Consider the following 15,300-nt stretch of genomic DNA (forward strand, 5'->3'; position numbering starts at 1 on the left):
AGTGTCATACACAATTCTGCAGGGCAATTGGAGCCCTTATGATTCAGATCCGTGCCCAAATAGAATCTGACAACTGATTTGTGCAAATCGGACCCAAAACAAATTTCAAGAAATTTGCTTATGTTTAATGTTAATAATTCCCCCATTTATTTAATTACGCATTACCCAGTATCATGATGAAACTTTTACAGCACTGCACCAGCTTCAGTATTTGGAAAAGAAAGGGGGGCATAAGAGAGACACCACAATGGATTTGTGGGCATCACCACAGCAAAGATTTTATATGCCACTTTTTCAGCAGCCCCAATGTCCTTGACACCTAAAGTCACACTTGAAAGGACTGCTATACTGGATACATGAAATATACATACTGTATATATGTTCTGTCGCTGGAGTTTTCCGGTACTGATGGCATTCTATTTTAAGTATCACCCATATAAGTTCTGAGATAAACAGCTTTGTGCATATTGACAGCGAGCCATGCCCGCTGGTGCCAAGACCTGAGGCTCAAGCATGCCAGCAGAACATATGCTTCTGGAAACAAGAAGACATAAGTAAGTGACCTTTGCCTGGCACCAGATGTGCAAGATTCCCAGCGGATGGATGTAGGGCATGATCGCAAAAGGTTGCCAACTCCTTGCAAAGTAAGCCTCAGTCACAGTCATTGTTAAGGGATGACAGGGCAGATGCCATGTTTACGTTTTTTTATTCGCCAGTTCGTAAACTTTAGTGCGTTTGGCTGGTTTTGAAGTGCAGCCTATCCAAGCTGTTGCTTTAATGCAAGACCGCCTTCTGGAAATGAACCTCACGGGGGCTGTTTGAAGATGATATCACAAAGCTGAACTGCTGCAGGCTGAGAAAAGGGATGTAGCTGTGCCGGGCGAAAGAACCCTAGTCTGTGACAGTCATCAGCGCTGCAAGATACAAGTGCCACGTAGCATCAGTGTCATTAGCGTGTAAGGCGTGTGTGTGCCTCTCGAGGAGCTGCATGAAAAGAATGGTGCGTTTCAACATACCTGGTAATGAGCAGAGAGACATATGCCACCGGGAAATGTCATCACCCCTTTGTCAGTCACTCCGTATGACCTTTATCAATTGTTTCATATGTATAGGGGCAGTATAAAAATAGAGTGGAGGATTTCAACTTCTTTGATGAGATTTAATTATTTTCTGTTTCTACCAAGTGCCTCGTGACACCAGCTTCAGTCACCCACTCTCGCCTTCCCCCAGCACCCAGTCCCATGCAGAGAATGCTAGAATCCTATGAAATGTTGTTCTCGTGAATTATCATCATGGGCCCATTCAGGCAAAACTAGATAAACAAATACCCATGGGACATATAGGTGTTCTTCATGAGCAGCTGCTTTGCCAGTGCCAAAAATATCTACTGCACAGCGTCTTTCAGATGACCTTATCCGACACCCAGCTAGCGATAGTGTTGTCATCATCATGACATTGATTGTACTGTGTAAATGTGCACTTTAAGTTCAATAGGCAAACAAGGGGATGATATGCCTATTGTCAATTAGAGAATATTTCATTTTATAATTGTCTTAAGTGCTCCCTTTATTAGCGTCAAATGCCTGCTAATGTCCTGCCTTGGTGGAGAGAAAGCAGTCTACCTGTGCTGCCAGAGGCACAAGGAATTCTATTTCACCTTAGCTTTCATGCTCTTTTATCAAAATTACTCTGATATAAGGAAGATCACTGCTAAGAAACGAAATATTGTTGTATGGGCAAATTTCATACTTAGTAAAATGGACCTACTCTGGTCACATTACTTACCAATGTCTTCTCCCGTAAAAGAGAGTTTAATATTGATGGCCTATCCTTAGCATAGGTTATCAATATATGTTCGGTGGGACTCCTAGCATCTTCGACAATCATCTTTATCCTAAGGATAGGTCAAGAATATTTTCCTACCAGAAAGAACCCTTTATATGAAAGTTTCCAGGGTGCTGTATATCTCAATATCTAAATGGCTTCATGTTACTTGTATTACTCAGCAGCTGTTTAAAAAAAAAAAAAAAAAAAAGTTGCAATCTCACTCCAGGAGGAGGATGGAGTAGGAAAACTGGAGTAGCTTCTCTAGACAAAAGTGTTAGGTCTAAGGATAGCACAAATTTATCACGTAACTTGAGACATTTGATAAATGTGGCATAAAGTCCTCCAATGCAGACTCAAGCAAAACTGACTTCAAAATTTCCCCTCATGATAAATTTCCCCCTTAAAGTGGTTATCCAACCCCTTTAATGACCCCTCCAATTCCCGGGCTCAGTGTATACAGTAAACTTACCTGCTCCCCTGCACCCACATTGCTCCGGGTCCCTGCATATCGGGGGGAGCAGCCAATAGCAGGCCACGAAGGTAACGAGCCTCCCTAGCATCGTGGGTGACGGCGAGATCCAGCAGCGGCCGTGCAGGGATCCGGAGCGAGGCTTAATCTCTGCATCTGGCATGTATATTGCTGTGGCGATCTAGTTGCTCTATGTATTCTACTTAGACCCACAGATCCTTCAGTGGCAGTACAGAGGCTGAAACTGCTCTCAGTATTATGAGAGTTCATGCAGGGGATCGGTAGAGCAGGAAGTTTGTGAGGTGCCTCTTTGGCCAATAGCAGTAGAGCAGAAAGTGATGTCAGAAAAGGGGTATGCACAACTTCTGTGCAGCCAAGTAACAACCAGCTATTTTATTATTGCCTGTTGTATTAAAAGGGATGCCTGCAGATATTTTTTTTTTTTAATATTTGGCTCAGTGGGTTAAAATAAATTAATGGGATAGGTTGTCAATATGCAGTTTGATATCGGAGCTTTTTAAACTATAGATTGACAGGTTGCACATCATTGCAGAATATTGTATGAGTGTTGTCCAAAGCAGTTCTCATATTACATATTACTGTGGGGGTGCCTCCTATCTTGGGGATGTGTCCTTTCTGCTACAGCTATCTCCCTGTAATTGTCACAGCTTCTACTAGTAGATATGACTTATGGCAATTGAAGGATGGAAACTGAGCATGTGCAACCACCTAAGATATATTACAAATGGGGACAGAGAAATAAGGAAAATAAAAAAAGTGCAGGAGGTATTATACAGACAACTTTTATTGAATAACTCAGTATTTATACACAATGTTTAATTACATGAAATTACAAAAGTATTCAGATCCAGGTGCTAGTTTGAAAAACCTAGAATGTCTTTCATGGGCCAACCCCTTTAAAGGGGTTTTCTGGGAAAGACTTAAAATGTCCGTCAGCAACCTGGCCTAGAATGTGAACAGTACTGGTAGTCTCCACGTGACACAAGGGGAGCAAGGGCTGCAGTGGTTACGTATCTCCTTGTCAACAGAGATTGTTTTCAGTGCTGCATGGAGAGGAAGAGCAGGGACCAGGTAAGTATGATCCCCGAATTGTGGACAATATCCAGCTCACCTGCGGCCTCTATCCCTTGAATAGACTTCCCTGATGCACGGAATGCCTTGGTAAGACCGTCAATTTGTAAGAATGAAGAGATGAGGGTTCCTTTATTCAATATAGTACAGATCCATACAGTGAGAGCATCATCTCAGTGTTCCAAATGATCGTCTACGCGTTTCGAACAAACGTGTTCTTAATCATGACTGAGTATGATCCCCACCGTGGGTTGGCCACTCCGGGAGGCCTTTATTAGTTATGGATAATCCCTTTGAATAGCATCTACTAAAAGTACCAAGTTTTGGTTCAATAAAGGCAATACTCCTTTATTCTCATACTACTGTAGGTCTCGTTGATAACCTATTGAATACAATGTGCAACAATATTGTTAAAACTCTTCATGCTAACTTTTACTTCAGTACAGAAAAGCATATACATATATATATATTTAGAATGAATACAGTTTTTAGGACAGACTAGGTCCTTAAAACTGCTAGTTAGGGATAAACTATTGAGGTATGATTAATGTGTTGGAAAACACTTTGAAGTTCAAAACTAAAGAAGTAGAATAATAATTTCATAGAGTTAATAGAAAATTTAAAGTGGCATCTTTTCTGACAATTTTGACTGTTTCATTCTTTGGATGTACTGAAGAAAGCTCTTCAGTGGTTTTCAAATGATAAAAGTGCGGTACTGCATTTTATTTCTAGTCCCACACATTCCTATTTCTATCATTATGAGCTTGTAAAATAAATGTATTCAGATCTTTCCTAAAGCAAACAGCAATGACAGCTCCACTTTCTCTTCTGTCCCAGCGTTCTGGCTGAGCTCTTATCTAGGCTGCTCTCATATTTATATAGTTACATCGTATCAAACCCAAAAGCAATGTGAGCAGGGTCTGTTCAGGACAGATTTTTGGTTTATATATGCAGCATCCACTGTTCCGGGGACCGGGGTTGATTAGAACATTTCGCATCGTCTCCCTGGCGGTCAGCACTACTGCGAGTATCTGGTGTCTGGTAGAAAATGGCAACTGGTCTCCAATGGTTCACTGGAGGTGTGGATAAGTAATTGTCTGATAGGTCAGCAATATATGTGACGGACACGTTACTCTCAGGATCTATCGGCCAGCACAACACTTTTTTTTTGTTATTTGGCAAGTCACAAGTTCTGTTGGTCTAGTTGGGAGTTTGCGGTACATCATTCTAGTGGGTGTCCCGGTGCATCCTGGTGGTTGTGTGACACAGAAGAGTCCGCCTTGGTGGTATGCATCATATTACTACATATGAGTTAAATAGCCAATGAGAAAATCTGAGCAGATTGAATAATTCCCTTTTATACATTGCAAAATTGATATTTTTTTTATGTAAGTTGCAGATTACAGTACAGTTATTGTGAACCAAACCTGGCAATGAATCAGTAGATAATGCCTGCTTTCTGCCAGAGAAGTAGCACTGCATGCAGCACAATTTCACTTTAATTCTAGTGACTAGGGATCCAGCAGTGTCTGGCTATGGTGTACCCCGGTAGTCTCTTCCTCTGCTCTACCAGAGATGTGACTGAACCCTAAATAACTATACTAGATGTCTGATTTTCTCATGTAACAGACAATAATAACGGTGATACAAATGAAAGCTCATAATCTACAGTATGTCCAGTATGATTACAACTGCTACATCGATGGCTGGGATGCAATGCTCTGTAGACACTGAATCAGCTGCAGGACATATCTGTGCCTTTCAGCTTAGTGTCTGGGAGGTGGGTACAGTTTATCCTGAGAATTATGTGACAGCTTTGAACTTCTCTGAGTGTCAGAGGGAAAAAGGGAGGGGGGGGGGGGGGTTGCTGTATTAATTTATTAGATCTCTCCCGGGAAATGCGCAACAGTGGAGGAGAAACCCCAGCACCCTATAAATATTTATAATGCACATGAAAATTTTAAAGCACTGCAGTAATAATCTTGTGTAGGGCTATTTGGAACAACATGCTTTGTGCCTTTTCAGCCTGCATATATGTATGGAGGCTGTGGTTACGCCTGACACAGCAGTGGATATACAGTGTTATATACCTATTTGTTTATTTCGTTCAAGTTTGCAAAAATGCTAAGAGCTTGCTGTTTTTGTGTAGCTTGTTAATGACACGCTGACATTACTGCAGAGATGCTCAGTAGTCTGTTCACATGCAGTTTTCTTTCCCAGCGTTCCCTGTTGGAGTTAACGCTCTCCTACAATGACAGTAACGTCTCCATACAGCACTATGCCTTATGTATCAATCTCTACAATATTTACATAACTAATAATACATTGAGATAAATAAATAAACAAATGTATCACAATTCTGAAAAGCAGGAAATGTGGAAGGTATCTGCACTGGAACAATGGCAGCTGAAATCTGAACTGTTGCTATTGATAGCTTGGAGATTTCATTTTCAAGAGATAAGGTTTTCAGAGCAGCTTACAAAAATCTTAAGATCAGAAAGCAGCACAACCACGATAGCCCTGGTTATTTAAAAAGGGGTTTTCCAAGATTCTGATGTTGATGGCCTATCTTCAGGACAGGTTATCAATGTCAGATCGGCGGATGGTCTGACAAAGAGGACCTCCACCAGTGAGCTTTTTCAGGAGGCTGTGGTGTACACTGCAGTCTCCTTGCAGCTGTCCATTGGATAACGGCTGCGCTTAATTTTGCAACTCAGCTCCATTCAGTTGAATAGGACTGAGCTGCATCTAGACCACGTGACCGATGACCGTGAGATCACTGGCCTAGGAAGAGGCCACAGCGCTCTCTGGAGCACCATAGACTCTTCAAACAGCTGATTGGTGGAGGTGCATCTGATTGAAGACCTGAAGATATCAAAATCTGGGAAAGCGTCTTTAATTTTCAGCTAATATAAGGACTTATTGAAAGCGACCTGTAGTAGTAATTTGCTCCAATGCTGAGGTGGCTTTTGGACACTCTTAGAATGTCTAGTTCATTCTAGGTACTCGAGTTCTGTAGAATCAAGAGGCGGTCATGTACACTATAGAAAAGGAGCAGATAAGAATAATGGTGCAGCTCATGGCAACCTGTCAGATTTCATTTATTTAATGCACAAGTGGAGTTTAGAAAATGAAAGGAAGCATCTGGTCAGCTGCCATGAGCGGAAATGCTGCACTAGTTTTAATACATGGCCCCCCAAATTTTCTTAGGACAGTTGATCCAGAGAATAGTGCTGGGTCTGTAAGTACAGATGTGATAATAACCTAGAGCTCAGCTATTTCCATCCTCCAGATAGGCAGCAGCGGCACTGCTCCTTGTACTTATGAAGCCGCTTATTGCTGCTGGCCAAAGGGATGTTACTGGCATCTTTACAAGCATGAGGAGGTGTATAGAAGAAGCAGATGGGACCTGAATACTGAGTACTGTACGTGTTTCTGGAACTGAAGGTGGAGATGGCAGCATTTAAAGTGAATCTGTACATGGATAAAGCTCTTCTTTCAACATGACCTTGGTGACGCGTCCTTGTAATAATCAGGTTGTTACAAACGTGTATATGACGCCGCTGCTTGTCTCCCTTGTGAATGGCTCAGCTGCGGTATGTGTAAGCATTGACGGTACTGCATATGGTATGCTAGTGCCAGTTGTTTTACATGGAATCAGACTACACAAACTAAGGCATCTGGCTTTGGTTGCATCTCTTCAGTCCATTGAAAATAATGAAACTGAATATAATTTCATTTGATTTTGCAGTGACAATGTGTGATTATTTCCCCTAATTAAAAACAGCCATTAGGCAGACAGCATGTTATAGAGCAGGAGGAACTGAGCACATTGGCATGTCGTTTGTGGGAAAAGATTAAGTAAAACTTGTAATGTATTAATTTCGGTTCCTGCTCATCTGGGCCTTGAAGTCAAGGAGCTCAGTCCTATCAGTGATTGACAGCTATCTCTGTGTACACATAGGGGGAAGGCTGTTCTGAATGCTGAAATACAAGTTTTGCAGCATATTTTCCCCAAAAAACTATACATCATTCTGTTTAGCCCCTAGTGCTCTATAACATGCTCCCTGCAGATTATTTTGCATTTTCATTTAACCTTCTTGCTTTCTGTTCAGCTGCTGACTATGGTGTTGCCCAACCCATCTATTTATTCTGGGCACTTTGTTCCACCCCTTTGCCTGAGCTTTGGCTGTCTACCCGTGTATGAACGCTGCCTGTTTACCGAACCTGATCCTCTGCTGCCTGCCCTAACCTCCGATTCGTTTTAAGGATATGTTTAAACTCTATCGGCCTTGGATTATTTTTATGGATAAGCACAAACGCTGCCTGCCCTGATCCCAGCCTATCTCCTGACTATCTCATCCTCCTTCAGTGCACCATTGTCTCCGACCCCAGTAGGTCAGCTGGCAACTACTCCAGGACTATTCCAAGAGGTAACGTCCTGGTGGTTCCCCTGCAGTGAAGACCAGATGCCCATAAATTTAGCCCAAAGCCAAACTGGATAGTTGGCACAGTTATCTATATATCTATTTATCTATTATCTATCTATCTATCTTTCTGCTATGTGTCTATCTATCTATCTGTTTATCTATCTACAGTATATACAGTCAGGTCCATAAATATTGGGACATCAACACAATTCTAACATTTTCGGCTCTGTACACCACCACAATGGATTTGAAATGAAACTAACAAGATGTGCTTTACCTGCAGACCGTCAGCTTTAATTTGAGGATATTTACATCCAAATCAGGTGAACGGTGTAGGAATTACAACAGTTTGCATATGTGCCTCCCACTTGTTAAGGGACCAAAAGTAATGGGACATAATAATAATCATAAATCAAACTTTCACTTTTTAATACTTGGTTGCAAGTCCTTTGCAGTCAATTACAGCCTGAAGTCTGGAACGTATAGACGTCATCAGACGCTGGGTTTCATCCCTTGTGATGATCTGCCAGGTCTCTACTGCAACTGTCTTCAGTTCCTGCTTGTTCTTTGGGCATTTTCCCTTCAGTTTTGTCTTCAGCAAGTGAAATGCATGCTCAATCGGATTCAGGTCAGGTGATTGACTTGGCCATTGCAGAACATTCCACTTCTTTCCCTTGGTTGCTTTTGCAGTATGCTTTGGGTCATTGTCCATCTGCACTGTGAAGCGCCGTCCAATGAGTTCTGAAGCATTTGGCTGAATATGAGCAGATAATATTGCCCGAAACACTTCAGAATGCATCCTGCTGCTTTTGTCAGCAGTCACATCATCAATAAATACAAGAGAACCAGTTCCATTGGCAGCCATACATGCCCACGCCATGACACTACCACCACTATGCTTCACTGATGAGGTGGTATGCTTAGGATCAGTTGTTTTGGCCACGCCTAATGTTTTTGCGATCTCTCTGATGGGTTTGTTGTGTTTTTTCAGCCTAATGATGGCTTGCTTCGCTGATAGTGACAGCTCTTTGGATCTGATCTTGATAGTTGACAGCAACATTCCTACACCGTTCACCTGATTTGGATGTAAATACCCTCAAAGCTGACAGTCTGCAGTTAAAGCACATCTTGTTCATTTCATTTCAAATCCATTGTGGTGGTGTATAGGGCCGAAAATGTTAGAATTGTGTCGATGTCCCAATAGTTATGGACCTGACTGTATCTATTCATCTTTCTATCTACTATCTGTCTCTCTGTATATCCGTCTATTATCTATCTATCCATCCATCTTTCTATCTGCTATCTGTCTATTTATCTATCTTTCTATTTTCCTTAGAAAAAAAATTTGCTTTCAAGATACCACCCTGATGGATGACTCCAGTCTTGTCAACCAGTCATCAATAAATAACTGCAATTGAGACCTTGTTTTAGAAGGATGCTACATTTCTTATGAATTGAAGATACAGTTATGTGACACATGAGACATTCATTTTAAGGAGCTTTTACATAAAATATCTGCTTCTTATTTTGCAGAATTTATAAAAAGCCTGAAATAGTTGCTCATGTGATGTTTTTGTTCATTTCCCCCATGGTGTATCTTCATAGGTCTAACACATCAAAACGCCATTGGCATTCGCACTGAAGTATACAATTCTGACTATGTTCTTCATCTTCTTATGCTCATAACCCAGCTTTAGCTCTCCGGCTTCTGGCTTATGTAACTTTAAATAACAATAGGCTTACACATTCATCCATCTTTTTCCATTACCTTTCTGCTTATAGTAAAATCGCCATGTTTATTCGAAATCGTGGGCACATTAGAATATCAATTGTACAATGTTCCTTTAGAAAACCCTCAAGATTAGGGTAACAGAATAAACAGCAGGATAAATGCAGCTGCAATAATAAAACAACATCCAAAACAAAACTAGAAGAATACAAAAAACAGAGTTGGAGGAAAATCTCCTGTGGTTGTAAGTTGCCAATGATAGGATCGCTAGGAAATTGTCTAGTTCTCTTCTGTTCACAGAGCACACACAGAGACCTGCAACATCAGTATGCAAACATTTGCCGAGCACAGGAGGAACACGAGAGACAATGGCAAAGGGAGCCAAGCAGAGTGTGTGCCTATTCCTCCAGTGACTGCAAAGTACCTGTCACACAAGCTGTCTGGCCATACATTTCCCTATATTGATTCGGCATGACCCTAGCCATGGCACATCAATTCCCATTTCTTTCTTTTTCATATATATCCCATATCCATCATACTGCTGCATAAGCTCCTTATGTCCCTTGCCCTCTACATTATTTATAATAGCATCCTCCTTTTTGTCTGTGAATACGTTTTTTTTTGCCATATCCATTATACCTGTACACATTATTACTGCGCCTTTTATGTACATGTGGGGACGGTGTCATCCTTTGCACATACTTATTCAGACCCTATTTAACCTTTTCCTGACTTTTAGATTCAGTTAGCTGGTGAAAAGGGCTCCACTTTTATTACTTACAAATGAAAATACCACATAGTATTATACCTTACAGCAGATGTCCAACACTGATTTTAAAAAAGTTATATGTAAGGCAGTGCTTGGATGATGAATTATGTGTACATGCTATTTATTTTCTTTGAGGCTTCCGTTACAATGTTTTTTTTTTTTTTTGCTGTGCTTTTTTAGGCATACACTAAAATGCAATGGAAGAATGCCCCAAAAATATTGGTATTATTATTTATTATTAAAGCACCATACTTTCCATAGCGCTGTACACATGATAAGGGATATACATACATAATAAAAGAACAAGTACAACAGACATGAACAGGACGAGTTACAAACTGATACAGAAGGAGAGAGGACCCTGCTCACAGCGGCCTACAATCTACATACAAGGGATGGGAGAAGGATACAGTAGATGAGGGTAAAGTAGTAGGTATGTAGTACAATAATCAAACCCCACCCTAATTTATTTATTGATTTATTGCTGCTTTCTTACTCTAGTAAGTAAAAGCTATGATCACGGGTGTACTGTCGAGTGGGATTCTCAGGTAGATACATAGGTTGAGAAAAGACATAGGTTCTTCAAGTTCAACCTTTCTTAGACCAACTATATGATATCAATTGTTAGACTAATTATATTTCTCAATGCCGTTCGCTATTCTATAAGCATCTAGCCCCTATTATATGCCATTACTACAGTACTTCTTGGGGTAGGGCATTCTGTGGTCTGACTACTCTAACTGTAAAGAACCCTTTGAGTATCTAAATCACATTTTGTCTACATGTAAAGGATATTCCCTAGTTCTTTGTAAAGTCCTTTCGAATGAACAAATCATGTGTCAGTTCTTTGTATTGACCTCACATGTATTTATGCCTATAAAGAAGATCTCCTCTAAGGTGTCTTTTTTCCAAGCTGAACAAACCTACATTTTTAAGTCTGTCATTATGACTGAGATCTTCCATGCCATTTATTCTTCTGGTCACCCATCTAGGAACCCTTTTCAAAACTAAATCCCATACTCTTACAAAAGATTTATAAAGGGTAACATTACATTGGAATCACAGGTTTTTATTTCGTTTTATACACCCTGGAATCTTATTTGCTTTTGCTGCTGCTGCCTGACATTGAGTACCGGTGCTTAGTTAACTTATAATCAGAATAGCCAGGTCCTTTTCTAGTTCTGTTGTCCCCCATTTTATTCCATTTATGTGTGTGTAGCCATATGATAACTGTGGCCTAGACTCATTACCCTACATTTATCAGCATTAAAATCCATCTGCCACGTTCTTGCCCATGCTATCAGCTTAGGCCTGTTTCACACTGCCGGCAGGCTGTTCTGGCAGGGAATCGGGCGGACAAAAACTGCTGCGCGCGCGGCCGATTCTCTAAACGTTTGTCGTGCCCAGATCACTGCCGGATCCTATTATAGCTAATGGGGCCAGATGGCATTCTGGTAGCATCCAGCAATACCAGATCCGGCAGGCTGCTCCCGGCCGGAACAGCCTGCCGGGTCGTCAAACACAAATGTGAAGCAAGCCTTATCTAGGTCTTTCTGTACTATTTGTGTCATCACCAAAAACAGACACTTTTACTGTCAATCCTATTTACAAGATCATTGATAAAGAGATTAAAGAGAATTGGGCCTTACCCTGGTCCTTGTGCTGACACACTGCTGACTTTTTCTCATTTTAAATATGCACCATTTAGAACAACTCTTTGTTTTCTGTCCCTTAACCAATTCTTTACCCATATTCATATATTGTCCCCTAGTCCCTTGTTGTTTCAGCACAAGTCTCCTCTGTGGTACTGTACAAAATGCTTTTGCAAAACCCAGATATACCAGACTTGTAGCATGACCAACATCCGCATTTGCACTTACCTCCTCATAGAAACCCAGCATGTTGGTTAGGCAGGACTTGTTTTGCATGCATCCATGCTGATGATGAGATATCTGATTATTCAGCTGTATTTAGTTCTGCGGCTCAGAATATTTTACATACCACAGATGTTAAACTTACTGGTCAGTAGTTACACAGTTCCATCCTTTTACCTTTCACCATCTATTATTCTAGAAATGTAGACTTCTGCCTTGTCCCCCTCCCATGCTTTAAACTAGGTCTTCTTAAACTATGAGTTGAGTTTCCCATGTGTAAAATGCATTGCAGTTTTTGATCAGGCCTGGGTTGCTTCCTAGACATTGCAAGTCCAAGGACAAACCAACTTTCAGAGAAGACTTCACTGTCCCAGCAGACAATTTCTTTCAATTACAGATAGCTTCATTCAAGATGTTTTCCTACACAGTTTGGCACAGGAACAGGAAGTTAGATGTTTACTTCCTCCTTGGAGAAGAATATTCAGTGAGAAGAAGGTGACTGGAGACTATGACGCTAGGGAAACATTGATATTAAGGTTACTGTTGCATTCTTACCGACATTTAAATAGCCAAAATTAGAACATTAAGCCCTGGCCAAGGAACAACTCCAAATACCCACCTTTAGGTATAGTTTGCCAGTTTTGTGGTCTGGTTCGCAGGATTGTCCTGGCAAAATTGGAACTATTCTGTTGTTGGTATGGGGCAGTGTACCACTGCCGGTTCCTTACATATTCCTCTTTTGGCATGGATGTCACCATTGACTTTGGCAGAAGAAAATATTTGAGCAGTCCTGCTTTATTGTACAGTTCTGTTTCTGCAGATTAGCTGCTGTTTCTACGAAAATCCCTTGACTATCTCAGTACAAAGATAAATGTCTATTAGAGTGTGGATTGAATGGTTAGAAACTTCAAAAAACCCAATAAGAAATGAGACTGACAGGTGACAAACTTCCACCAAGGCCTCATGCACACGACCGTGCCGTTTTTGGCGGTCCGCAAATCGCAGATCTGCAAAAAACGGAAGCCGCGCGTATGCCTTGCGCAATTATCGGAACGGAACGGTCGGCCGTCAATATAATGCCTATTCTTGTCCGCAAAGCGTGGACAAGAACAGGACATGTTATATTTTTTAGCGGGGCCACGGAAGGGAGCAACGGAGTGCTGTCCGCATCTTTTGCGGCCTCATTGAAATGAATGGGTTTGCATCCGAGACTGCAAAATGGCGGCTCGGATGCGGACACAAACAACGGTTGTGTGCATGAGGCCTAAGGCAAAAGAAGGGACTGTTTATATATGGAGGGATCATGAAGTTTCCATTTAAGACTAATGTAGAAATAGGGTTCCTAGATATGGCTTTTGCGTGTCGGTACATGTTGCCCCATTCTCCTCCACTTAATCCCTATTATTTTTTCACAGCTATAGACATTAAATTTGTGTTGGAACATCAAAACAATTGCTTTGCACAATAATGAACCCTAGGAAGACATAATTATACCTCTAAATTCCTGCCCAAACTAAAAGAGATTCAGATTAGAAGTTCAAACAGCATATTTATGGTCCATCTGTTCTGATGCTTTGCATGATCAATGCTGATTTCTCCCTGTAAATTCAAGTGGCTTGCCAGGAAATTGTGATCTCAATTTAACATTTCTACTTTTAAAGGGAAATTGAGGAGCTGTATGACTATTTTCCATATTTTACTGGTCTACACCTTGATTTGAGAAAATACACATAGATATCCGCCAAAGACAAGATATATATATATATATATATATATATATATATAAAAACAGAAGTTCAGGGCAGCACACCTTGTGGTAGATGATTGGGTGCCAGCGATAATAACACCTTACCAAGGTGTATAATACAAAATAAATGAAGACACCGCAAAAAAGAAAGTGAGGACCTTTATTCACCCATGCAACGTTTTGGTCCGCTTGCTGGGACCTTTCTCAAGCTTGAGAAAGGTACCAGCAAGCAGACCGAAACGTTGCATGGGTGAATAAAGGTCCTCACTTTCTATTTTACCAACGGATGTGCTGCGGTGTCTTCATTTATTTTATATATATATATATATATATATAGTGCAATAATATAGCAGATTGTATATGTAAAGGGTGATGAGGGGAGAAATGGATGGAGTGGGGCACAACCATTTCTCGGGTTGTAGCTCTTGGGTTACATTCCAGTATACTGAGAACTTATCACTATGACATAGGCACAATCCTAGGGTTGACTTCTTCCTCTGCCAGAAAATGATGCAGCGAGAAAACACCATTACATTATAGGCGTTTAGCAAATCGCACATTAAATAAGCAACCCAGCTTTCAGTACTGGCACTTCCTCACTTGCCCTCAGTTGCAACCATGAGATTATATATTGACTCATTTACAAAGCTTCTGCCATGAAATAGGGACAATTTAAACAGCTGTCTCTATAAAGTCTCCTTAAAAAAAAAAAGTGGGGGGTTAAGTATATTGTGTCTGGCATCTAACTAGAAAGGACATTTCATAGAAGCAGTTGGAGGAAAGCCTTGTCTGTCAATTTCTTAGAACATACTGTGTGATGCTGTTTGACTAGAGAGCAGTCCAAGGACAGACAGCAGCTCACCAGTCTTTTCCAAAAAGGCTTCTTCGTCTGCATCCCGCAGTATATGGCCCCAAAAACTCTGGATCTCCTACTAGTCTAACCCTCCTTATCATATGTCAGAGGCACTTTAAATATCTTTCCATTAGAAAGTTTATATATTACAAAAAAAGCAGTTAGTCTCACTCTTTTTCCGATTCCTATTATACAAAGTCATTTGTTGTGTGTTTTTTTTATTCTATCCAGACTAAAGAGCCAATACCTGCTTGTTTCAGCACTATTAAGATGCAAAAATCAATACATAAGTCACAAAAAACACGTGTCACGAGAAAAAGGAGTCCATTGATGCCATAGAGGCAATTAACAACTTTTCTCCTTTTCTCTTGTGTTATTTGCACAATGTTACTGCTATTGCCCAGGATGTAAGCCCACATTTAAAGGAGTTTTCTAGTAATATTAATTTTTAAGCAAGTTCCTGCAGCCTGCCGCCTGAAACAGCAGATCCATATTTACCTGCTCCGCGCT

The 15,300-nt window shown here is 40.8% G+C and overlaps 1 protein-coding gene across 9 annotated transcripts in view; it reads left to right on the top strand.

Moving 5' to 3' along the window:
• The window catches only part of ADGRB2 (adhesion G protein-coupled receptor B2), a 509,181-nt gene that overhangs the window by 93,367 nt on the left and 400,514 nt on the right, over positions 1 to 15,300 (top strand). For 5 of the 9 annotated variants that reach the window (XM_044285128.1, XM_044285133.1, XM_044285134.1 and 2 more), the window contains exon 1: positions 780 to 1,000. The exons of the other annotated variants lie outside the window; for them this stretch is intronic. In XM_044285128.1, coding sequence (XP_044141063.1) covers positions 989 to 1,000 — 12 coding nt within the window. In that variant the 5' untranslated portion in view covers positions 780 to 988. Of the gene's footprint in view, positions 1 to 779; positions 1,001 to 15,300 lie in introns of those variants that run through there. 9 annotated transcript variants of the gene reach the window in all.

Source organism: Bufo gargarizans, chromosome 3 (genome assembly GCF_014858855.1).
Source record: "Bufo gargarizans isolate SCDJY-AF-19 chromosome 3, ASM1485885v1, whole genome shotgun sequence".
Lineage (NCBI taxonomy): Eukaryota > Metazoa > Chordata > Amphibia > Anura > Bufonidae > Bufo > Bufo gargarizans.